At 58.6% G+C, this 23,462-nt stretch overlaps 1 protein-coding gene across 1 annotated transcript; it reads left to right on the top strand.

Moving 5' to 3' along the window:
• Positions 1-1,141: 1,141 nt before the first annotated feature.
• On the top strand, positions 1,142-17,789 carry RDH8 (retinol dehydrogenase 8). The gene is made up of 9 exons (XM_050320420.1): positions 1,142-1,186; positions 1,282-1,366; positions 2,766-2,801; positions 4,487-4,642; positions 5,553-5,571; positions 7,562-7,740; positions 10,840-10,933; positions 12,923-13,106; positions 17,565-17,789. Exons 1-9 carry the CDS (start codon positions 1,142-1,144, stop codon positions 17,787-17,789), a joined length of 1,023 nt encoding a protein of 340 aa, XP_050176377.1.
• Positions 17,790-23,462: the final 5,673 nt, after the last annotated feature.

Here is a 23,462-nt window from a genome sequence, read left to right as displayed (position 1 = left end):
CGAGACCCCCAAAATACCCCCAAAACCCCCCAAAAACCCTTTCGGGACCCCCAAAATACCCTTTGGGACCCCAAAAGACCTCCCAAAAAAACCCTTTGGGACCTCCCCCAAAACCCACCCAGGACCCCCCAAAAACTCTGGGACCCCCTAAAAAACCCTCAAAGACCTCAAAAAGGGGCGACCTCTGGGACCCCCTGACAGATCCGGGGTCCCCAAATCTGCGACCCTCCCAAGATGCCCCCCCGTGACCCCCCACTCTGGGCAGGTGAAGGGAGTTTTGGGGTCCCCAAATCCCCTGAACGGGACGGGGAAGGTTTGGGGTCCCCAAAAAGGGGGAGTGACCCTCTGGGACCCCCTGACAGATCCGGGGGTCCCCAAATCTGCGACCCCCTCAAGGTGCCCCCCGCGTGTCCTGTGTGAGGGGGTCCTCAAATCCCCCTGGACGGGGATAGGGAAGGTTTGGGGTCCCCAAAAGAGGGGGCGACCTCTCCGGGACCCCCTGACAGATCCGGGGTCCCCAAATCTGCGACCCCCCCAGGTGCTCCCCGTGACCCCCCACTCTGGGCAGGTGAAAGGGGTCCCCAAATCCCCCTGGAAAGAGGGGGGAAGGTTTGGGGTCCCCAAAAAGGGGGCGACCCCTCTGGGACCCCCTGACAGATCCGGGGGTCCCCAAAGCTTCGCCCCCTCAAGGTGCCCCCGCGTGTCCCAGGTGAGGGGGTCCTCGAATCCCCTGGACGGGGATAGGGAAGGTTTGGGGTCCCCAAAAGGGGGCGACCCCTCTGGGACCCCCTGACAGATCCGGGGGTCCCAAACTCTCTGCCCCCAAGGTGCCCCCCGCGTGTCCCGGGTGAGGGGGAGTTTTGGGTCCCCAAATCCCCTGGACGGGGACAGGGAAGGTTTGGGGTCCCCAAAAAGGGGGAGTGACCCTCTGGGACCCCCTGACAGATCCGGGGGTCCCCAAATCTGGGACCCCCTCAGGTGCCCCCGTGACCCCCCACTCTGGGCAGGTAAAAGGGGAATTCTGAGGTCCCCAAATTGACGGGGACAGAGACGAGGAAGGTTTGGGGTCCCCAAAGGGGGGCGACCCTCCGGGACCCCCTGACAGATCCGGGGGTCCCCAAACCTTCGCCCCTCCCCCAAGATGCCCCCCGTGACCTTTCCTCCCCCCACTCTGATCCCTTTCCACGTGAGCTGCGCTGATCCCATAAGAACCTTTGGAATGGGGGGTTAAAAGGATTTGGGGGATTTGGGGGATTTGGGGCCGGGGGGGATTTGGGGCAGGGGGAGGGGGCTCAGCCATGGCGGCCCCCGGCCCGGACGGTTCTCGTCACCGGCTGCTCCTCCGGCATCGGCCTGGCTGTGGCCGGCGGCTCGAGAGGGACCCCAAAAACGGTACCAGGGTGAGTGAGGGGGAGACCCCAAAAATTCACCCCCCCCCGAAATCTGCCCTGCCAGGGGTCACACGGGACCCCCAAACCTTCCCCTTCCCATCCAGGGACCCCCAAGAACGGTACCAGGGTGAGTGAGGGGAGAGACTCCAAAATAACCCCGGACCCCCAAAAACGGTACCAGGGTGAGTGGAGGGGAGACCCCCAAAAATTCACACCCCCGAAATCTGCCCTGGGAGGGGTCACACGGACCCCAAACCTTCCCCTCCCCACCCCGGGACCCCAAAACGGTACCAGGGTGAGTCTGGGGGAGACCCCAAAACTACCCCCGGGACCCCCAAAAATTCCCCGGCTCGCCAGGGACCCCAAACCTTCCCCTCCCCTCCCCGGGACCCCCAAACCTTCCCTCCCCACCCCGGGACCCCAAACCTTCCCCTTCCCATCGACCCCCAAAAGCGGTACCAGGGTGAGTGAGGGGGAGACCCAAAATAACCCTAGGACCCCCAAAATTCACCCCCGAAATCTGCCCTGCCAGGTCACACGGGACCCCCAAACCTTCCCCTTCCCCACCCCGGGACCCCAAACCTTCCCCTTCCCATCCAGGGACTCCCAAACCTTCTCCTTCCCACCCCGGGACCCCAAAAACGGTACCAGGGTGAGTGAGGGGAGGGAGACCCCAAAACAACCCTGGGACCCCCAAAAATTCACTCCTGGCTCTGCCAGGGACCCCCAAACCTTCCCCTTCCCACCCCGGGACCCCCAAAAACGGTACCAGGGTGAGTGAGGGGGGGGAGACCCCAAAACAACCCCGGGACCCCCAAAAAATTCACCCTGGCTCGCGAGGGACCCCAAAACGGTACCAGGGTGAGTGAGGGGGAGACCCTAAAATAACCCCGGGACCCCAAAACGGTACCAGGGTGAGTGAGGGGGAGACCCCAAACAACCCTGGGACCCCAAAAATTCCCCGGCTCGCGAGAGACCCCAAAAACGGTACCAGGGTGAGTTGGGGAGGGAGACCCCAAAATAACCCCGGGACCCCCAAAAACGGCACCAGGGTGAGTGAGGGGGGGGGGAGACCCCAAATTAACCCCGGGACCCCAAAATTCCCTCCCCGAAATCTGCCCTGCCAGGGGTCACACGGGACCCCCAAACCTTCCCCTTCCCATCCAAGGACCCCCAAAAACGGTACCAGGGTGAGTGAGGGGGAGACCTCAAACAACCCCTGGACCCCAAAAACGGTACCAGGGTGAGTGAGGGGAGACCCCAACAACCCTGGGACCCCAAAAATTCACCCTGGCTCGCGAGGGACCCCAAAAACGGTACCAGGGTGAGTGAGGGGAGACCCCAAAATAACCCCGGGACCCCCCAAAAATTCCCCCCGGCTCGCGAGGGACCCCCAAAAACGGTACCAGGGTGAGTGAGGGGGGGGAGACCCCAAAACTGACTCCTGGACCCCCAAAAAATTCACCCCCCGAAATCTGCCCTGCCAGGGGTCACACGGGACCCCCAAACCTTCCCCTCCCCACCCAGGGACCCCCAAACCTTCCCCTTCCCATCCAGGGACCCCCAAACCTTCCCTTCCCACCCTGGGACCCCCAAAAACGGTACCAGGGGTGAGTGAGGGAGGGAGACCCCAAAATAACCCTGGGACCCCCAAAATAACCCTGGGACCCCCAAAACGGTACCAGGGTGAGTGAGGGGGAGACCCCAAATTACCCCGGGACCCCCCAAAATTCACCCTGGCTCGCGAGAGACCCCAAAAACGGTACCAGGGTGAGTGAGGGGGAGACCTCAAAACAACCCTGGGACCCCCAAAACGGTACCAGGGTGAGGAGGGGGAGACCCCAAAATAACCCTGGGACCCCCAAAACGGTACCAGGGTGAGTGAGGGGGAGACCCCAAATAACCCTGGACCCCTAAAATTCACCCCCGAAATCTGCTCCTGCCAGAGGTCACACGGGACCCCTCAAACCTTCCCCTCCCCACCCTGGGACCCCAAACCTTCCCCTCCCCACCCGGGACCCCCAAACCTTCCCCTCCCCACCTCAGGGACCCCCAAACCTTCCCTTCCCATCCAGGGACCCCCAAAAACGGTACCAGGGTGAGTGAGGGGGAGACCCTGAATATTCCGGACCCCCAAACCTCCTCCCCTGATGGATTTTGGGGGTCCTGATGGATTTTGGGGGTCTGTGATGGATTTTGGGGGGTCCCTGACACATTTTGGGGTCCCCCAGTGGTGGCCACGATGCGGGACCTGTCCCGGGGGGTTTTTTGGGGGGTCCCTGATGGATTTTGGGGGGTCTGTGATGGATTTTGGAGGGTCTCTGACGGATTTTGGGGGTCTCCAGTGGTGGCCACGATGCGGGACCTGTCCCGGGGGGTTTTTGGGGGGTCTCTCTCATATTTTGGGGGGTCCCTGATGGATTTTGGGGGTCCGCAGTGGTGGCCACGATGCGGGACCTGTCCCGGGGGGGTCCCTGATGGATTTTGGGGGGTCCCGGGAGGTTTTTGGGGGGTCCCTGATGGATTTTGGGGTCCCCAGTGGTGGCCACGATGCGGACCTGTCCTGGGGTTTTTGGGGGTCTCTCTCATATTTTGGGGTCCCTGACGGATTTTGGGGTCTCCAGTGGTGGCTACGATGTGGGACCTGTCCCGGGGTTTTGGGGGTCTCTCTCATATTTTGGGGGTCCCTGATGGATTTTGGGGGGGTCCCTGATGGATTTTGGGGTCCCCAGTGGTGACTACGATGCGGACCTGTCCCGGGGGTTTTTGGGGTCTCTCTCATATTTTGGGGGGGTCTCTCTCATATTTTGGGGGGTCCCTGACGGATTTTGGGGGTCTCCAGTGGTGGCCACGATGCGGGACCTGTCCCGGGGGGGTCTGTGATGAATTTTGGGGGGGTCCCTGATGGATTTTGGGGTCCCCCAGTGGTGGCCACGATGCGGGACCTGTCCCGGGGGGGTTTTGGGGAGTCCCGGGGAGTTTTGGTGGGGTCTCTCACACATTTTGGGGGTCTCCAGTGGTGGCCACGATGTGGACCTGTCCTGGGGTCCCTGATGAATTTTGGGGGGTCCCTGACACATTTTGGGGTCCCCCAGTGGTGGCCACGATGCGGGACCTGTCCCGGAGGGGTCCCCTGGAGGAGGCGGCCGGGGAGACCCTCGGGGTGACCCTCAGGATCCTCCGGCTCGACGTCACCAGCGACAGCTCCGTGGCCGAGTGCCTGGGGGTCCTGGGGGCGCTGGACGTCCTGGGTGAGTGGGGAGGGGTTTTGAGACCCCACCCAGGTCACGGGGTTTTGGGGTCCTAGTGCCTGGGGGTCCTGGGGCGCGTGGACGTCCTGGGTGAGTGGGGGAGGGGATTTTGGGGAGGGTTTGGGGGTCCCAGTGCCTGGGGGTCCTGGGGGCGTGGACGTCCTGGGTGAGTGGGAGGGGGTTCTGAGACCCCACCAGGTCACGGGGGTTTTTGGGGAGGGTTTGGGGGTCCCAGTGCCTGGGGGTCCTGGGGGCGTGGACATCCTGGGTGAGTGGGAGGGGCTCTGAGACCCCCACTCAGGTCACGGGGTGGTTTGGGGAGGTTTTGGGGTCCTGAGACCCCTCCCAGTGCCTGGGGTCCTGGGGTCGTGGACGTCCTGGGTGAGTGGGGAGGGATTTTGGGGAGGGTTTGGGGTCCCAGTGCCTGGGGTCCTGGGAAGCGTGGACGTCCTGGGTGAGTGGGGAGAGGGGATTTGGGGAGGGTTTGGGGGTCCTAGTGCCTGGGGTCCTGGGGGCGCGTGGACGTCCTGGGTGAGTGGAGGAGGTTTCTGAGACCCCACCCAGGTCACGGGGGGTTTGGGGAGGGTTTGGGGGTCCCAGTGCCTGGGGGTCCTGGGGGCGTGGATGTCCTGGGTGAGTGGGGAGGGGTCCGGGGGATTTTGGGGGCGTGGTCCAAGGAAGGGGTTTTGGGAGGTTTTGGGGGTCCCAGTGCCTGGGGGTCCTGGGGGCGTGGACGTCCTGGGTGAGAGGGGGAGGGGGTTGATTTTTGGGGGTTTCACCGAATTTTGGGGGATTTCAAGGGGGATTTTGGGGATTTAGAAAGGGGATTTTTGGGATTCTGGGCTGGTTTCGTTGAGTTTTTGGGGGATTTGGGGTTTTTGGGTTTCCTGACTTCTCTGTGCCCCCTCAGTGAACAACGCCGGGGTGGGGCTGGGGGATTTTTGGGGTGGTTTCATCGAATTTTGGGGGGGATTTAATCGAATTTTTGGAGGATTCTGGGCTGGTTTCGCTGAGTTTTGGGGGATTTGGGGTTTTTGGGTCTCCTGACCTCTCTCGTGCCCCCTCAGTGAACAACGCCGGGGTGGGGCTGGGGGATTTTTGGGGTGGTTTCATCGAATTTTGGGGGATTTGGAGAGGGGTTTTTTGGGGTGGTTTCATCGAATTTTGGGGGGATTTTGAGAGGGGATTTTTGGGGTGGTTTCATCGAATTTTGGGGGAATTTTTATGGGGGATTTTTGGAGGATTCTGGGCTGGTTCTGCTGAGTTTTTGGAGGTTTTTGGGTCCTCTGACTCCTCGTGCGCCCCCTCAGTGAACAACGCCGGGGTGGGGCTGGGGGGGATTTTTGGGGGAATTTCAGTGGATTTAGAAAGGGGATTTTTGGAGGATTCTGGGCTGGTTCTGCTGAGTTTTTTTGGGGTTTTTTGGGTTTTTTTGGGGTCCCCTGACCTCTCGTGCCCCTCAGTGAACAACGCCGGGGTGGGGCTGGGGGATTTTGAGGAGGGGGGTCCCAGAACCCTAAAAGGATGATTTTTGGGGGGGATATTTTGGGATTCTGGGCTGGTTCTGTTGAGTTTTTTGGGGTGTTTTGGGGTCCCCTGACCCCCCCCGTGGCCCCCCTCAGTGAACAACGCCGGGGTGGGGCTGGTAAATGATTTTTGGGGTGGTTTCAGCAGATTTTGGGGGAATTTCAGTGGATTTGGAAAGGGGATTTTGAGAGGATTCTGGGCTGGTTTCGCTGAGTTTTTGGGGGATTTGGGGTTTTTGGGTCCTCTGACTCTCTCTGTGCCCCCTCAGTGAACAACGCCGGGGTGGGGCTGGGGGGCGATTTTTGGGAGAAATCTCAGTGGATTTAGAAAGGGGATTTTTGGAGGATTCTGGGCTGGTTCTGCTGAGTTTTTTGGGGGGATTCGGGTTTTTGGGTCCCCTGACTCCTCTGTGCCCCCTCAGTGAACAACGCCGGGGTGGGGCTGGTGAATGATTTTTGGGGTGGATTTCATCGAATTTTGGGGGGATTTGAGAGGGGTTTTTGGGGTGGTTTAACCGAATTTTGGGGGATTTGGAGAGGGGATTTTTGGGGTGGTTTCACCGAATTTGGGGGATTTTTATGGGGATTTTTGCGGTGGTTTCACTCGAATTTTGGGGGATTTTTATGGGGATTTTGGAGGATTCTTGGGCTGGTTCTAGCTGAGTTTTTTGGGTTTTTTGGGGTTTTTTGGGATCCCCTGACCTCTCGTGCCCTCCCTCAGTGAACAACGCCGGGGTGGGGCCAGGAATGATTTTTGGGGTGGATTTCATCGAATTTTGGGGGATTTGGGAGAGGGATTTTTTGGGATTCTGGGCTGGTTCTGCTGAGTTTTTTGGGGTTTTTTGGGGTCTCCTGACCCCCCCCGTGCCCCCCCCTCAGTGAACAACGCCGGGGTGGGGCTGGTGAATGATTTCTGGGGTGGTTTCAGCAGATTTTGGGGGGATTTCGGTGAATTTAGAAAGGGGATTTTTTTGGGATTCTGGGCTGCTTTCGCTGAGTTTTTTGGGGGGGATTCGGGGTTTTTGGGTCTCTGACTCTCTCTCGTGCCCCCTCAGTGAACAACGCCGGGGTGGGGCTGGGGGATTTTTGGGGTGGTTTAATCTGAATTTGGGGGGATTTTTTGGGATTCTGGACTGGTTCTGCTGAGTTTTTGGGGATTCGGTTTTTGGGGTCCCCTGACCTCCTGTCCCCCCCCAGTGAACAACGCCGGGGTGGGGCTGGGGGATTTTGGGGTGGTTTCACTCGAATTTTGGGGATTTGGAGAGGGGTTTTTTGGGGTGGTTTCATCGAATTTTGGGGGAATTTTGAGAGGGGATTTTTTTGGGATTCTGGGCTGGTTCTGCTGAGTTTTTTGGGGTTTTTTGGGGTCTCCTGACCCCCTGTCCCCTCTCAGTGAACAACGCCGGGTGGGGCTGGTGGGCCCTCTGGAGGCGGCCACGCCCCCGCAGGTGCAGCGCGTGTTCGACACCAACGTGTTCGGGGTGCTGCGCCTCATCCGGGCGCTGCTGCCGCAGATGAAACAGCGCCGCAGCGGCCACATCGTGGTGGTCAGCAGCGTCATGGGGCTCCACGGTGAGGGGGGACCCCAAAAATCCCACCCTCAGGACCCCAAAATCCCCCCCCGGGACCCCCAGACCAACCCCGGGATCATTGAAACCCCCCTGGGGTCACTGAACCCCCAAATCCTCCCAGGGACCCCCAATCTTCCCAGGGGCTCCAGGGTGAGGGGGAACCCCCAAAATCCTTCTTGGGATCCCCAAAATACCCCCCCGGGACCCCCAAACCAACCTCCGGGGTCACTGAAACCCCCCGGGACCCCCAACTCCCCCCCCATCACATGGTGGTGGTCAGCAGCGTCAGGGGGCTCCACGGTGAGGGGGAACCCCAAAATCCCCGCCCTCGGGACCCCAAAATACCCCCCTGGGGTCACTGAATCAACCCCAGGATCATTGAAACCCCCCGGGACCCCCAAATCAACCCAGGACCCCCCGAGTCACCCCCAATCTTCCCAGGGGCTCCAGGTTGAGGGGGAACCCCAAAATCCCCGTCCTCGGGACCCCCGAAACGCCCCTGGGGTCACTGAATCAACCCCGGGACCCCCAAATCAACCCTGGGGTCACTGAACCCCCAAATCCTCCCAGACACCCCCAATCTTCCCAGGGGCTCCACGGTGAGGGGGAACCCCAAAATCCCCACCCTCGGGACCCCAAAATCCCCCCCCGGGACCCCAAAATACCCCCCCGGGACCCCCAAATCAACCCTGGGACCCCCAACCTCCCCCCATCACATGGTGGTGGTCAGCAGTGTCATGGGGCTCTGACGGTGAGGGGGAACCCCCAAAAATCCTCCTTGGGATCCCCTAAAATCCTCCCCGGGACCCCAAATCAACCCTGACCCCCAAATCAATCCTGGGGTCACTGAACCCCAAATCCTCCCAGGGACCCCTGACTGACCCAGAGACCCCCATCGTCTCCCAGGGGCTCCACGGTGAGGGGGACCCCAAAATCCTCCTTGGGATCCCCAAAATCCCCCCTGGGACCCCCAAACCAACCCTGGACCCCCAAACCAACCCTGGGACCCCCAAATCAACCTCCCAGGGTCACTGAACCCCAAATCAACCCAGGACCCCCCGAGTCACCCCCAATCTTCCCAGGGGCTCCACGGTGAGGGGGAACCCCAAAATCCTCCTTGGGATCCCCAAAATCCTCCTCGGGACCCCCAAATCAACCCTGGGGTCACTGAATCAACCCTGGGACCCCCAAATCAACCCCTGGGACCCCCAAATCAACCCTGATCATTGAAAACCCCTGGGACCCTCAAACCCCCCGGGACCCCCCAAATCTCCTCCCAGGGACCTCCCAATCTTCCCAGGGGCTCCACAGGTGAGGGGGAACCCCAAAATCCTCCCTTTGGGATCCCCTAAAATCTCCCCTGGGACCCCAAACCAACCCTGGGACCCCAAATCAACTCCTGGGGTCACTGAACCCTCCCGTGACCCCCAACCAACCCTGGGACCCCTAAATCAACCCTGGGGTCACTGAACCCTCCCTGGGACCCCCAAATTCCCTCCCAGAACCCTCCTTGGGACCCCCAAAACACCCTCAAATCAACCCTGGGGTCACTGAACCCCCTGGGACCCCCCAAATCTTCTCAGGGACCCCCAACTCCCTCCTCCTCCCTGACCCCCCTCGACCCCTTAAATCCTTCAGGGACCCCCAAATCCTTCAGGACCCCCCAAATCTCCTCCCCTCCCCAGACCCCTCGCGGACCCCCAAATCCTCCTCAGGGACCCCCAACTCCCCTGGGACCCCCAAATTTCCCCAGGAACCCCCTCCTAGTACCTCAATTTTTGGGGTTCTGGACCCCCGACCCTCTCCAAATTTTGGGGACCCCCAAATTTTCGGGCCCTCCCTGGGTGATTTTTAAACCCCCAAACCCTCCCAGCTCCCTCAATTTGGGGGTTCAGACCCCTCCCTAAGCCCCCCCAACCCTCCCAACGCCCCACTTTTGGGGTTTCTGACCTCTGACCTCTCAAATTTTGGGGACTCCCAAATTTTGGGGACCCCCAAATTTTTGGGGACCCCCAGGGATGATTTTTAAGCCCCCCCGATCCCCAGGAATGACCCCAGAGCCCTTCAGAGCCCCCCTAACCCCTCCCAACTCCCCCAATTTTGGGAGTTCTGGACCCTCTGACCCCCTCAAATTTTGGGGACCCTCAAATTTTGGGGACCCCCAAATTTTGGGGACCCCCTAGGATGATTTTTAAGCCCCCCAGTCCCAGGAACGACCCCCAGAGCCCTTTCCGAGCTCCCCCAATCCCTCCCAACCCCCAATTTTTAGGGTTTTGGACTCCCTGACCCCCTAAATTTTGGAGACTCCCTAGACCTCGGGGCCTCCCAGGGATGGCTTTTAAGCCCCCAAGCCCCAGGAATGACCCCCCAGAAACTCCCCCAGACCCCTCCCCAAGCCCCCAACCCCTCCCAACCCCCTAATTTTTGGGGGTTTTGACCCCCTGACCTCTCAAATTTTGGGGACCCCCAAATTTTTGGGGACCCCCAGGGGTGATTTCTAACCCCCCAAACCCCTCCCAGTCCCTCAATTTGGGGGATCTCAGACCCTCCCCAAGCCCCCAACCCCCTCCCAACCCTCTCAATTTTTGGGGTTTTGACCCTCTAAATTTTGGGGACTCCCTAAATTTTCGGGGACTCCCAGGGGTGGTCTTTTAACCCCCATCCCCAGGAACAACCCCTAGAGCTCCTTTCAGAGCCCCCCAACCCCTCCCAACCCCCACCTTTTGGGGGTTTCGACCCCCTGACCCCCCAAATTCTTGGGGACCCCCAAATTTCGGGGACCCCCAGGGGATGATTTTTCCCCTCCCATCCCCAGGAATGACCCCCAGAGCCCTCTTCCGAGTCTCCCCCCCCAACCCTCCCAACCCCCCTAATTTTGGGGGTTTCTGACCCCTGACCCCCTCAAATTTTGGGGACTCCCCAAATTTTCGGGGTTCCTCTCAGGGTGATTTTTAAACCCCCAAACCCCTCCCAGCCCCTCAATTTGGGGGGTTCAGACCCTCCCCAAGCCCCCCAACCCTCCCAACCACCCAATTTGGGGGTTTTGGACCCCCTGACCCCCCCAATCTTGGGGACCCTCCCAAATTTTCGGGGCCCTCAGGGGTGGCTTTCAACGACATCTACTCGGCCTCCAAGTTCGCTGTGGAGGGGCTTTGTGAGAGCCTGGCGGTGCAGCTGCTGCAGTTCAACATCTTGTGTGTGTTGAACCCCAAAACACCCCAAAAACACCCCAAAAACACCCCAAAAACACCCCAAAAATACTCCTAAAACACCCCCTAAACCACCCCTAAAACACCCCCTAAAACACCTCAAAAATACCCCAAAAAACCCCCCAAAATCGCCCCAAAAAAAACCTCAAAATCACCCCAAAAACACCCCAAAAATACACCAAAATCACACCAAAAAATACCCCAAAATCGCCCCAAAAACACCCCCAAAAATATCCCAAAATCACCTCAAAAACACCCCCAAAACACCTCAAAAATACCCCAAAAACACCGCCAAAAATACCCCAAAACCACCCCAAAAAATACCCCAAAAACACCCCAAAAACACCCCCAAAACCACCCCAAAATCACCCCAAAAACACCCCAAAAATCACCCCCCAAACACCTCAAAAATACCCCAAAAAACCCCCCAAAAATACCCCCAAAAACACCCCAAAAACACCCCCAACTCCCCCTCAAACCCCCCAAGAAGAGCCCCAAACCACCCCAAAAAACCCCTGAAACTCCCCTAAACCCACCCCCAAAACCCCAAAACCCCCAAAACACCCCTAAATACCCCAAATTTCCCCAAAATCCCAAAAACCCCCAAATTTCCCCCAAATTTCCCAGCGGCTCACTGGTGGAGCCGGGCCCGGTGCACACGGAGTCACCACAACACACCCCAAACACACCCCAAACACACCCCAAACCCAACCCAAGAAGAGACAAACACCCCAAAACACTCCCCTAAATGACCCCAAACCCCCAAAAACATCCCAAAACCATCCCAAAATCCCAAAAAAACCCCAAAATCCCCAAAAACACCCCCAAAAAAACCCAAAATCCCCCAAAAAAACCCCAAACTCCCCCTGAAACTCCCCAAACCCACCCCAGAAAGAACCCCAAACCACCCCAAAAAGCCCCAAAGACTCTCCAAACCACCCAAAAGCCCTAAACCACCCCAAAAGAACCCCTAAACACCCCAAAAACACCCAAAATCCCCCAAAATCCCAAAAATGCCCAATTTTCCCCCAAATCCCAGCGTGTCCCTGGTGGAGCCGGGCCCGGTGCACACGGAGTCACCACAACCCACCCCGAGAAGCAGCCCTAAAAACCCCCCAAAACCCCCCCTAAATGACCCCAATCCCCTAAATGACTCCCAAAACCCCAAAATCCCAAACCCCCAAAACCCCCAATTTTCCCCAAATCCCAGTGTTCCCTGGTGAGCCGGCCCGGTGCACACGGAGTCACCACAACCCACCCCAAACACACCCAAGAAGAGCCCCAAACCACCCCAAAATCACCCCAAAAAGAACCAAACAAAAACCCCAAAAACCCAAAACTCCCCAAAACCCCAAAATCCCCAAAAACACCCCCAAAAACCCCCAAAACCCCCCAAACTCCCCCAAAACTCCCCAAACCCCTCCCAAACCCACCCCAAACCCAACCCAAGAAGAGAAAACACCCCCAAAAACACCCCCGAAACTCCCCAAACCCACTCCCAAAACCCCCCAAAACTCCAAACACCCTCAAATCCTCAAATCTCCCAAAATCTCAAAAATCCCAGAATCCCCAATTTTCCCCCCAAATCTCAGCGTTCCTGGTGGAGCGTGCCCGGTGCACACGGAGTCACCACAACCCACCCTCAAACCCAACCCAAACCCAACCCAAAACACCCCAAAACACCTCAAAACCCCCAAACCCCCAAAACCGCAAAACCCCAAAAACCTCAAAACACCCCAAACACTTCCCAAAATCCCAAAACCCCCAATTTCCCAAATCCCAGCGTGTCGCAGGAGCTCGGCCCGGTGCACACGGAGTCACCACAACCCCCTGAGAAGAGCCCTAAAAACACTCCCAGAAACCCCCTAAATGACTCCTAAAACTCCCCAAACACTCCCAAAAACCCCAAAACACCCCTAAAACCCCAATTTTTCCCCAAAACCCCAAAATCCCCCAATTTCCCCCAAATCCCAGCGTGTCGCTGGTGGAGCCGGGCCCGGTGCACACGGAGTTCGAGCGGAAGGTTCTGGACGAGGTGGCCACGTCCGAGTTCCCCGGGGCGGACCCCGAGACCCTGCGGCACTTCAGGGACATTTACCTGCCCGTGTCCAGGGACGTCTTCCACACCTTCGGACAGACCCCCGACACCGTGGCCGAGGTGTGGGACCGGTCACGAGTGGGTTTTGGGGCGAATTTGGGGATTTTGGGTCATTTTGGGGGTTTTTGGGGGCTTTGGGAGTTCCCTCTCACCGTCCCGGGAGAAACTCTGAGGAGAGGCGAGCTTGGAGGCTTTGAGGGGTCCTGGGGGCTTCTTGGGGGTCTGGGGGCTTGTGGAGGTTCTGGAAAGAGTTGGGGTCTCTGGGGGTCCTGAGGGCTTTGGGGTGAATTCTGGGCGATTTTGGGTCATTTTTTGGGGGTTTTTTTAGAGGGAGTTCTGGGGTTTAGTTGGGATTTGGGGAGGGGGTTTTATCTGCCCGTGTCCAGGGACGTCTTCCACACCTTCGGCCAGACTCCCTGACACCGTGGCCGAGGTGTGGGAGGGGTCCTCGAGTGGGTTTTGGGGTGAATTTGGGCGATTTTGGGTCATTTTGGGGGGTTTTTTTTAGAGGGAGTTCTGGGGGTTTAGTTGGGATTTGGGGAGGGGGTTTTATCTGCCCGTGTCCAGGGACGTCTTCCACACTCTGGCCAGACCCCGAACACCGTGGCCGAGGTGTGGGAGGGGTCCTGAGGGGTTTTGGGGCGATTTTGGGGATTTTGGGTCATTTTGGGGGGTTTTTAGGGGTTTTAGGGGAGTTCTGGGGCTTTAGTTGGGATTTGGGGAGGGGGTTTTATCTGCCCGTGTCCAGGGACGTCTTCCACACTTCTGGCCAGACTTCCTCGACACCGTGGCCGAGGTGTGGGAGGGGGTCACGAGTGGGTTTTAAAGGAATTTGGGGATTTTGGGTCATTTTGGGGGTTTTTGGGGGCTTTGGGAGTTCCCCCTCCTGTCCCGGGAGAAACTCTGAGGAGAGGGCGCAGCTTTGGAGGCTTTGAGGGGTCCTGGGGGGCTTTGAGGGGTCCTGGGGGGCTTCTGTGGAGGTTCTGGAAAGAGTTGGGGGTCTCTGGGGGGGTCCCGAGTGGGTTTTGGGGCGAATTTGGGCGATTTTGGGTCATTTTGGGGGTATTTTTTAGAGGGAGTTCTGGGGGTTTAGTTGGGATTTGGGGAGGGGGTTTTATCTGCCCGTGTCCAGGGACGTCTTCCACACCTTCGGCCAGACCCCCGACACCGTGGCCGAGGTGTGGGAGGGGGTCACGAGTGGGTTTTGGGGCGATTTTGGGGGATTTTGGGTCATTTTGGGGGTTTTTGGGTCATTTTGGGGGTCCTGGGAGTTCCCTCCTGTCCTGGCAGAAACTCTGAGGAGAGGGCGCAGCTTTGGAGGCTTTGAGGGGTCCTGGGGGGCTTCTGGGAGGGGTCTGGAAAGAGTTGGGGGTCTCTGGGGGGGTCCTGAGTGGGTTTTGGAGCGATTTTGGGGATTTTGGGTCATTTTGGGGGTATTTTTAGAGGGAGTTCTGGGGGTTTAGTTGGGATTTGGGGAGGGGGTTTTATCTGCCCGTGTCCAGGGACGTCTTCCACACCTTCGGCCAGACCCCCGACACCGTGGCCGAGGTGTGGGACCGGTCCCGAGTGGGTTTTTGGGGGGAATTTGGGGATTTTGGGTCATTTTGGGGGTTTTTAGGGTTTTTTTAGGGGAGCTCTGGGGTTTAGTTGGGATTTGGGGAGGGGGTTTTATCTGCCCGTGTCCAGGGACGTCTTCCACACCTTTCGGCCAGACCCCGACACCGTGGCCGAGGTGTGGGAGGGGTCACTGAGTGGGCTTTGGGGGAATTTTGGGGATTTTGGGTCATTTTGGGGTGGTTTGGGGAGTTTTGGGAGTTCCCCTCTCCCGTCCCGGGAGAAACTCTGAGGAGAGGGCGCAGCTTTGGAGGCTTTGAGGGGTCCTGGGGGCTTCTGGGAGGGGTCTGGAAAGAGTTGGGGGTCTCTGGGAGGGTCCTGAGTGGGTTTTGGGGCGATTTTGGGGGATTTTGGGTCATTTTGGGGGTATTTTTAGGGTTTTAGAGGGAGTTCTGGGGTTTAGTTGGGATTTGGGGAGGGGTTTTATCTGCCCGTGTCCAGGGACGTCTTCCACACTCTCGGCCAGACCCCGACACCGTGGCCGAGGTGTGGAGGGGGTCCCGAGTGGGTTTTGGGGCGATTTTGGGGGATTTTGGGTCATTTTGGGGTGATTTTGGGTCATTTTGGGGGTCCTGGGGGGAGTTCCCCTCTCCCGTCCCGGCAGGACCCCCAAGGAGAGGGCGCAGCTTTGGAGGCTTTGGGGGGTCCTGGGGGCTTCTGGGGGTCTGGTGGATTTTGGGGGTCTCGGGATCCCTGATGGATTTGGGGGTCCCTGCTAGGAGATTTTGGGGGTCCCTGGGGATCCCTGATGGATTTGGGGGTCTCTGGGGGTCTCTGGGGATCCCTGGGGGATTTGGGGTCCCTGGGGGTCCCTGGAGATCCCTGGGGATTTGGGAGTCCCTGGGGATTTTGGGGTCCCTGGGGATCCCTGATGGATTTGGGGTCTCTGGGGTCTCTGGGGATCCCCTGGGGATTTGGGGGTCCCTGGGGTCCCTGAGATCCCTGGGGATTTGGGGTCCCTGGGGATTTTGGGGGGTCCCTGGGGATCCCTGATGGATTTGGGGTCTCTGGAGGTCCCTGATGAATTTGGGGTCCCTGAGGGATTTTTGGGGTCCCTGGGGATCCCTGATGTATTTGGGGGTCTCTGGGGGTCTCTGGGGGTCCCTGATGGATTTGGGGGTCCCCGGGGGGATTTGGGGGTCTCTGAGGGGTCTCTGAGGGTCCCTGGGGATCCCTGATGGATTTGGGGGTCCCCGGGGGGATTTGGGGGTCTCTGAGGGGTCTCTTGGGGTCTCAGGGGGTCCCTGTGACCCGTCCCTGTCCCCGGTGACATTTGGGGGTCTCTGGGGGTCCCTGGGATCCCTGATGGATTTGGGGGTCTCGGGGTCCTGACGCCCCCAAACCCCCCGTAACCCCCCTCAGGCCATCGTGTCAGTGATCGGCGCTCCCTGCCTCTGAGGACCCCTGAACCCTCTGTACCCCTCCCCCACCCATTGATCTCTCACGAACCCCCGGGGGGATTTTGGGGGTCTCTGGGGATCCCTGATGGATTTGGGGGTCCCAGGTGGGATTTAGGGGGTCCCTGGGGATCCCTGTGGGATTTGGGGGTCTCTGGGGGTCCCTGGTGGGATTCTTGGGGGTCTCTGAGGGTCCCTGATGGATTTGGTGGTCCCCGGGGGGATTTGGGGGTCCCTGGAGATCCCTGGGGGATATTGGGGGTCCCCGGAGGGATTTTTGGGGTCCCTGATAGATTTGGGGGTCTCTGGAGGTCCCTTGGGGTCCCTGATGGATTTGGGGGTCTCTGGGGGTCCCTTGGGATCCCTGATGGATTTGGGGGTCTCTGGGGGATCCCTGATGGATTTGGGGGTCCCAGGTGGGATTTAGGGGGTCCCTGGGGATCCCTGTGGGATTTGGGGGTCTCTGGGGGTCCCTGATGGATTTGGGGGTCTTTGAGGTGATTTTGGAGGTCCCTGGGGGTCCCTGGGGTCCCTGTAACCTCCACCTTCCTGCTGGGATTTTGGGGTCCCTGGTGATGATTTTAGGGTCCTGACTTCCTCAAACCCCCCCTAACCCCTCCCCAGGCCATCGTGTCAGTGATCGGTGCCCCTGCTCCCTTCTTTGAGGACCCCCACGAACCTCCTGTACCCTCCCCCCCTTCCCCATTGATCTCCTCACGAACCCCTGGGGGATTTTGGGGGTCCCCGGTGCGATTTTAGGGGTCCTGACTCTCAAAACCCCCCCTAACCCCCCCCAGGCCATCGTGTCGGTGATCGGCGCCCCTGCCCTCTTCTGAGGACCCCCCACGAACCCGCTGTACCCCTCCCCCCCATTGATCTCTCACGAACCCTCTGGGGATTTTGGGGTCCCTTACTGAGATTTTGGGGTCTCTGAGGGGTCTCTGGGGGTCTCTGGGGGTCCCTGGAGATCCCTGGTGTATTTGGGGGTCCCCGGGGGGATTTGGGGGTCCCTGGGTGTCCCTGATGGATTTGGGGGTCTCTGAGGGGTCTCTGGGGGTCTCTGGGGATCCCTGGGGGATTTGGGGGTCTCTGGGGGGTCCCTGATGGATTTGGGGGTCCCCGGGGGGATTTTGGGGGTCCCTGGGGGATCCCTGATGGATTTGGGGGTCTCTGGGGGTCTCTGGGGATCCCTGGTGGGATTTTGGGGGTCCTTGTGGATCCTGGGGAGATTTGGGGGTCCCTGATGGATTTGGGGATCCCCGGTGCGATTTTGGGGGTCTCTGAGGGGTCCTTGGGGGATTTGGAGATCCCTGGTGGATTTGGGGGTCCCTGGTGGGATTTTGGGGGTCTCTGAGGGTCCCTGATGGATTTGGGGGTCTCTGGGGGTCCCTGGGGATCCCTGATGGATTTGGGGGTCCCTGATGGATTTTGGGGGTCCCTGAGGGATCCCTGATGGATTTGTGAGGTCTCGGGGGGTCCTGACCCCCCCCTAAATCCTCCTCCCCAGGCCATCGTGTCGGTGATCGGCGCCCCCCGCCCCCCCCTGCGGACCCCCACGAACCCCCTGTACTCCCCGCTGATCGCGCTGCGCTTCGCCGACCCCCGGGGGGATTTGGGGGTGCGGACCCTGCACAGGATGATTTACGACCTGAGACCCGCCTTCCACCTCAGCCTGGCCCTGCTGCGCTGCCTCACCTGCCGCTGCTGCCAGCGCAGGGTCACCCCCTACTGACGGGAGACCCCCCAAATTGGGGAGGGGGCGTGGGGTCGGGTCCTTTGTTTGGGGGACGAGTCTCTTGAGCTGATTTTGGGGGTTTAGGGGGAATTCAGGGGTTTTAGGGCTCAATTTGAGTCTGGGGGTGCTCTGGGGGTCTCATCTCGTGAAAGGCGACCCCAAAAATGGGGAGGGGTCGCGGGTCCTTCCTTTGGGGGGTCCTGAGCTCTTACGGGCGATTTTTGGGGGCTTTTTGGGGGTTTTGGGGAGTTTTGGGGAGAATCTGGGTATCTGGGCTCAAATTGGGTCTGGGGGTGCTCGGGGGTCTCACCTGCCGCTGCTGCCAGCGCAGGGTCACCCCCTACTGACCTGAGACCCCCCAAATTGGGGAGGGGGTCGCGGGTCCTTCCTTTGGGGGCATCCTGAGCTCTTACGGGGGTATTTGGGGTTTTGGGGGTTTTGGGGGAATTTGGGGGATTTGGGGATCGAGGCTCCAATTGAGTCTGGGGTGCTCGGGGGTCTCATCTCGTGAAAGGCGACCCCAAAAATGGGGAGGGGGTCGTGGGTCCTTCCTTTGGGGGTATCGAGCTGTTACATGGGGTATTGGGGGTTTAGTTAGGGGTTTTGGGGCTCCAATTGAGTCTGGGGGTGCTCGGGGGTCTCACCTGCCGCTGCTGCCAGCGCAGGGTCACCCCCTACTGACGGAGAGACCCCCAAATTGGGGAGGGGGCGGGTCGTGGTCCTTTGTTTGGGGGGCATCGAGCTCTTACGGGCGATTTATGGGGGCTTTGGGGAGAATTCAGGGTTTTGGGGCTCCAATTGAGTCTGGGGTGCCTGGGGTCTCATGCCGCTGCTGCAGCAGGGTCACCCTCACTGATGGGAGACCCCAAATTGGGGAGGGGGCGTGAGTCCTTCGTTTGGGGGCGTCCCAGGCTCTTATGGGGGGTTTGAGGCGATTGGGGTTTTGGGGGTTTTGGGGGATTTGGGGGTATTTGAGGCTCCAATTGAGTCTGGGGTGCCTGGGGTCTCATCTCGTGAAAGGCGACCCCCAAAAATGGGGAGGGGGTCGTGGGTCCTTCGTTTGGGGGGCATCGAGCTCTTACTGGGGGTTTTGGGGAGATTTGGGGATATTCTAGGGCTCCAATTGAGTCTGGGGTGCTCGGGGTCTCACCTGCCGCTGCTGCCAGCGCAGGGTCACCCCCTACTGACGGGAGACCCCCAAATTGGGGAGGGGGGCGCGGGTCCTTCCTTTGGGGGGGTATCGAGTTCTTACTGGGTGATTTAGGGTTTTGGGGGTTTTGGGGAGAATTCGGGGTATTTAGGGCTCCAATTGAGTCTGGGGTGCTTCGGGGTCTCATCTCAGTGAAAGGCGACCCCCAAAAATGGGGAGGGGGTCGTGGGTCCTTCCTTTGGGGGTATCGAGCCTATTGGGGTGATTTGGGGTTATTTTGGGGTTTTGGGGGATTTGGGGGTATTTGAGGCTCAAATTGAGTCTGGGGGTGCCTGGGGCCTCATCTCGTGAAAGGCGACCCCCAAAATGGGAGGGGTCGTGGGTCCTTCCTTTGGGGGTATCGAGCTCTTACTGGGGGGTTTGGGGGAGAATTGGGAGGTATTTGGGGCTCCAATTGAGTCTGGGGTGCTCGGGGTCTCACCTGCCAGCTGCTAGCGCAGGGTCACCCCTACTGACGGGAGACCCCAAATTGGGGAGGGCGGGGGTCGTGGTCCTTTGTTTGGAGGCGTCCTGAGCCGATTTTGGGGGTTTAGGGGGAATTCGGGGTATTTAGGGCTCCAATTGAGTCTGGGGGTGCCTGGGGTCTCATCTCGTGAAAGGCGACCCCAAAAATGGGGAGGGGTCGTGGGTCCTTCTTGGGGGTATCGAGCTCTTACGGGGGTTTTGAGGCGATTTTGGGGTTTTGGGGGATTTGGGGAGAATTCAGGGTTTTGGGGGCTCAAATTGAGTCTGGGGGTGCCTGGGGTCTCATCTCGAGAGGAGACCCCAAATTGGGGGTGGGGTCGTGGGTCCTTTCTTTGGGGCGTCCTGAGCCCATTTTGGGGGTTTTGGGGGATTTGGGGCTCAAATTGAGTCTGGGGAGTGCTGGGGAGGGTTTTGGGGGTCTCTGAGGGGTTCTGGGGTCTCGGGGGTCTCTGAGGGTTTTTTGGGGGTCTCGGGGAGTCTCTGAGGGGTTTTTTTGGGGGTCTCAGGGGGTCTCTGAGGGGTTTTTTGGGGGTCTCTGGGGGTCTCTGAGGGGTTTTTGGGGGTCTCTGGGGGTCTCTGAGGGGTCTTTGGGGGTCTCTGAGGGGTCTTTGGGGTCTCGGAGGGGTTTTGGGGGTTTTTGGGGGTCTCTGAGGGGTTTTTTGGGGGTCTCGGGGTTCTCTGAGGGGTTTTTTGGGAGGTCTCAGGGGGTCTCTGAGGGTTTTTTGGGGTCTCTGGGGTCTCTGAGGGTTTTTGGGGGTCTCGGGGGTCTCTGAGGGGTTTTTTGGGGTCTCAGGGGGTCTCTGAGGGTTTTTAGGGGTCTCTCTGGGGGTCTCTGAGTGGTTTTTTTGGGGGTCTCTGAGGGTTTTTTGGGGTCTTGGGGGTCTCTGAGGGTTTTTGGGGGGTTTTGGGGGTCTGAGGGGTTTTTGGGGGGTCACTCTGGGGGTCTCTGAGGGGTTCTTTTGGGGGTCTCGGGGGTCTCTGAGGTTTTTTTGGGGGTCACTCTGGGGGTCTCTGAGGGGTTTTTTGGGGGTCTCGGGGGTCTCTGAGGGGTTTTTTGGGGTTTTTGGGGGTCTCTGAGGGTTTTGGGGGTCTCTGGGGGTCTCTGAGGGTTTTTGGGGGTCTCGGGGGTCTCTGAAGGGTTTTTTTGGGAGGTCTCGGGGGTCTCTGAGGGTTTTTGGGGGGTCTCTGAGGGGTTTTTGGGGGTCTCGGGGGTCTCTGAGGGTTTTTTGGGGTCTCTCTGGGGGTCTCTGAGGGGTTTTTTGGGGGTCTCAGGGGGTCTCTGAGGGGTTTTGGGGGTCTCAGGGGGTCCCGGAGAGTTTTTGGGGGTCTCTGAGGGTTTTTGGGGTCTCTGGGGGTCTCTGAGGGGTTTTTTGGGGGTCTCTGAGGGTTTTTTTGGGAGGTCTCGGGGGTCTCTGAGGGTTTTTGGGGGTTTTTGGGGGTCTCTGAGGGTTTTTTTGGGGGTCTCTGAGGGTTTTTTTGGGGGTCTCTGGGGGTCTCTGAGGGTTTTTTGGGGGTCTCTCTGGGGGTCTCTGAGGGTTTTTGGGGTCTCGGGGGTCTCTGAGGGGTTTTGGGGTTTTTGGGGGTCTCTGAGGGGGTTTTTTGGGGGGTCACTCTGGGGTCTCTGAGGGGTTTTTGGGGTCTCTGGGGTCTCTGAGGTTTTTTTTTGGGGGGTCACTCTGGGGTCTCTGAGGGGTTTTTTGGGGATCTCAGGGGGTCTCTGAGGTTTTTTTTTGGGGGTCACTCTGGGGGTCTCTGAGGGGTTTTTTGGGGGTCTCTGAGGGTTTTTGGGGGTCTCAGGGGTCTCTGAGGGGTTTTTGGGGGTCACTCTGGGGGTCTCTGAGGGTTTTTGGGGGTCTCGGGGGTCTCTGAGGGTTTTTGGGGGTCTCTAAGGGGGTTTTTTGGGGGGTCTCTCTGGGGTCTCCATTAAAGTTGAGACTCTCCAAAATCGCCCCTCCTCATTGATTCTCGCGCCGGCGCTCGGGGGTCCTGGGGCTTTTGGGGGTCCTGGGGTCCCAAAATGGTCTTTTGGGGGTCCCAGGGGCTTTTTAGGGGTCCTGCGGGGGTTTTTTTGGGGGTCTCGGGGGTTTTTGGGGTCCTGGGGGTCTTTTGGGGGTCCGGGGGTTTTTGGGGGTCTCGGGGGTTTTGGGGTCCTGGGGGCTTTTGGGGGTCTCGGGGGTTTTTGGGGTGCCAGAAGGGTCTTTTTGGGGGTCCTGGGGTTTTCTGGGGTCCTGGGGTCCCAAAGGGTTTTTTGGGGGACCCCAGAAGGGTCTTTGGGGGTCTTTTGGGGTTAATTTGGGGTGAATTTGGGATGAATTTGGGGCAGATTTTGGGGGTGAATTTGGGGTGAATTTGGGGTGAATTTGGGGCAGATTTTGGGGCAGATTTGGGGTTGGGGGTGAATTTGGGGTGAATTTGGGCAAATTCAGGGCAGATTTGGAGTGAATTTGGGCAGATTTTGGGGCAGATTTGGGTGGGTTGGGGGGGTGAATTTGGGGTGAATTCGGGACGAATTTGGGGCAGATTTTGGGCGTGAATTTGGGGCGAATTTGGGGCAGATTTTGGGGGTGAATTTGGGGTGAATTTGGGGCAGATTTTGGGGCAGATTTGGGCTGGTTAGGGGGGTGAATTTGGGGTGAATTTGGGGGTGAATTTGGGATGAATTTGGGGCAGATTTGGGGTCTTTTTTGGGGGGGATGGAGGTAAATTTGGGGTGATTTTTGGGGTGAATTTGGGGCAGATTTGGGGTTTTTTTGGGGGGGGTTAATTTGGGGTGAATTTGGGTGTTTTGGGGGTGAATTTGGGGTGAATTTTAGGACGAATTTGGGGTAGATTTTGGGGTGAATTTGGGGTGAATTTGGGGGTGAATTTGGGGCAGATTTTGGGGGTGAATTTGGAGGAATTTGGGGCAGATTTTGGGGGTTAATTTGGGGTGAATTTGGGATGAATTTGGGGCAGATTTTGGGGCAAATTCGGGGCAGATTTTGGGGTGAATTTGGGGTGATTTTGGGGGTGAATTTGGGGAATTTGGGGGTGAATTTGGGGCAGATTTTGGGGCTTTTGGGGGTTAATTTGGGGTGAATTTGGGGCAGATTTTGGGGGTGAATTTGGGGTGAATTTGGGATGAATTTGGGGCAGATTTGGGGGAATTTGGGGCAGATTTTGGGGTGAATTTGGGGGAATTTGGGGTGAATTTGGGGTGAATTTGGGGTGAATTTGGGATGAATTTGGGGTAGATTTGGGGGCAGATTTGGGGGTTGGGGGTGAATTTGGGGAAATTCGGGGCAGATTTTGGGGTGAATTTGGGGCAGATTTTGGGGCAGATTTTGGGGGTGAATTTGGGATGAATTTGGGGCGAATTTTGGGCAGATTTGGGGGTGAATTTGGGGTGAATTTCGGGGTGAATTTGGGGCAGAATTTGGGGCAGATTTGGGCAGGTTAGGGGAATTTGGGGGGAATTTGGGGCAATTTTGGGATGAATTTGGGATGAATTTGGGGCAGATTTTGGGGTGAATTTGGGAGATTTTGGGGTGAATTTGGGATGAATTTGGGTGAATTTGGGTGAATTTGGGGTAGATTTTGGGGTGAATTTGGGGTGAATTTGGGGCAGATTTTGGGGTGAATTTGGGTGAATTTGGGGCGAATTTGGGGCAGATTTTGGGGCAGATTTAAGTGGGAGTGAATTTGGGGCAGATTTTGGGGTGAATTTGGGGTGAATTTGGGGCGAATTTGGGGTAGATTTTGGGGTGAATTTGGGGGAATTTGGGGCAGATTTTGGGGGTTGAATTTGGGGTGAATTTGGGGTAGATTTTGGGGTGAATTTGGGTGAATTTGGGGTGAATTTGGGGCAGATTTTGGGGGTGAATTTGGGGATGAATTTGGGGCAGATTTTGGGGCAGATTTGGGCGGGTTTGGGGTGAATTTGGCAGGTGCAGATTCTGGGGGAATTTGGAGTGAATTTGGGGCAGATTTTGGGGTGAATTTGGGGTGAATTTGGG

Source organism: Myiozetetes cayanensis, unplaced genomic scaffold (genome assembly GCF_022539395.1).
Source record: "Myiozetetes cayanensis isolate MyiCay16 unplaced genomic scaffold, myiCay2020 scf237, whole genome shotgun sequence".
NCBI lineage: Eukaryota > Metazoa > Chordata > Aves > Passeriformes > Tyrannidae > Myiozetetes > Myiozetetes cayanensis.
This window is presented reverse-complemented; position numbering and strand designations above follow the sequence as displayed.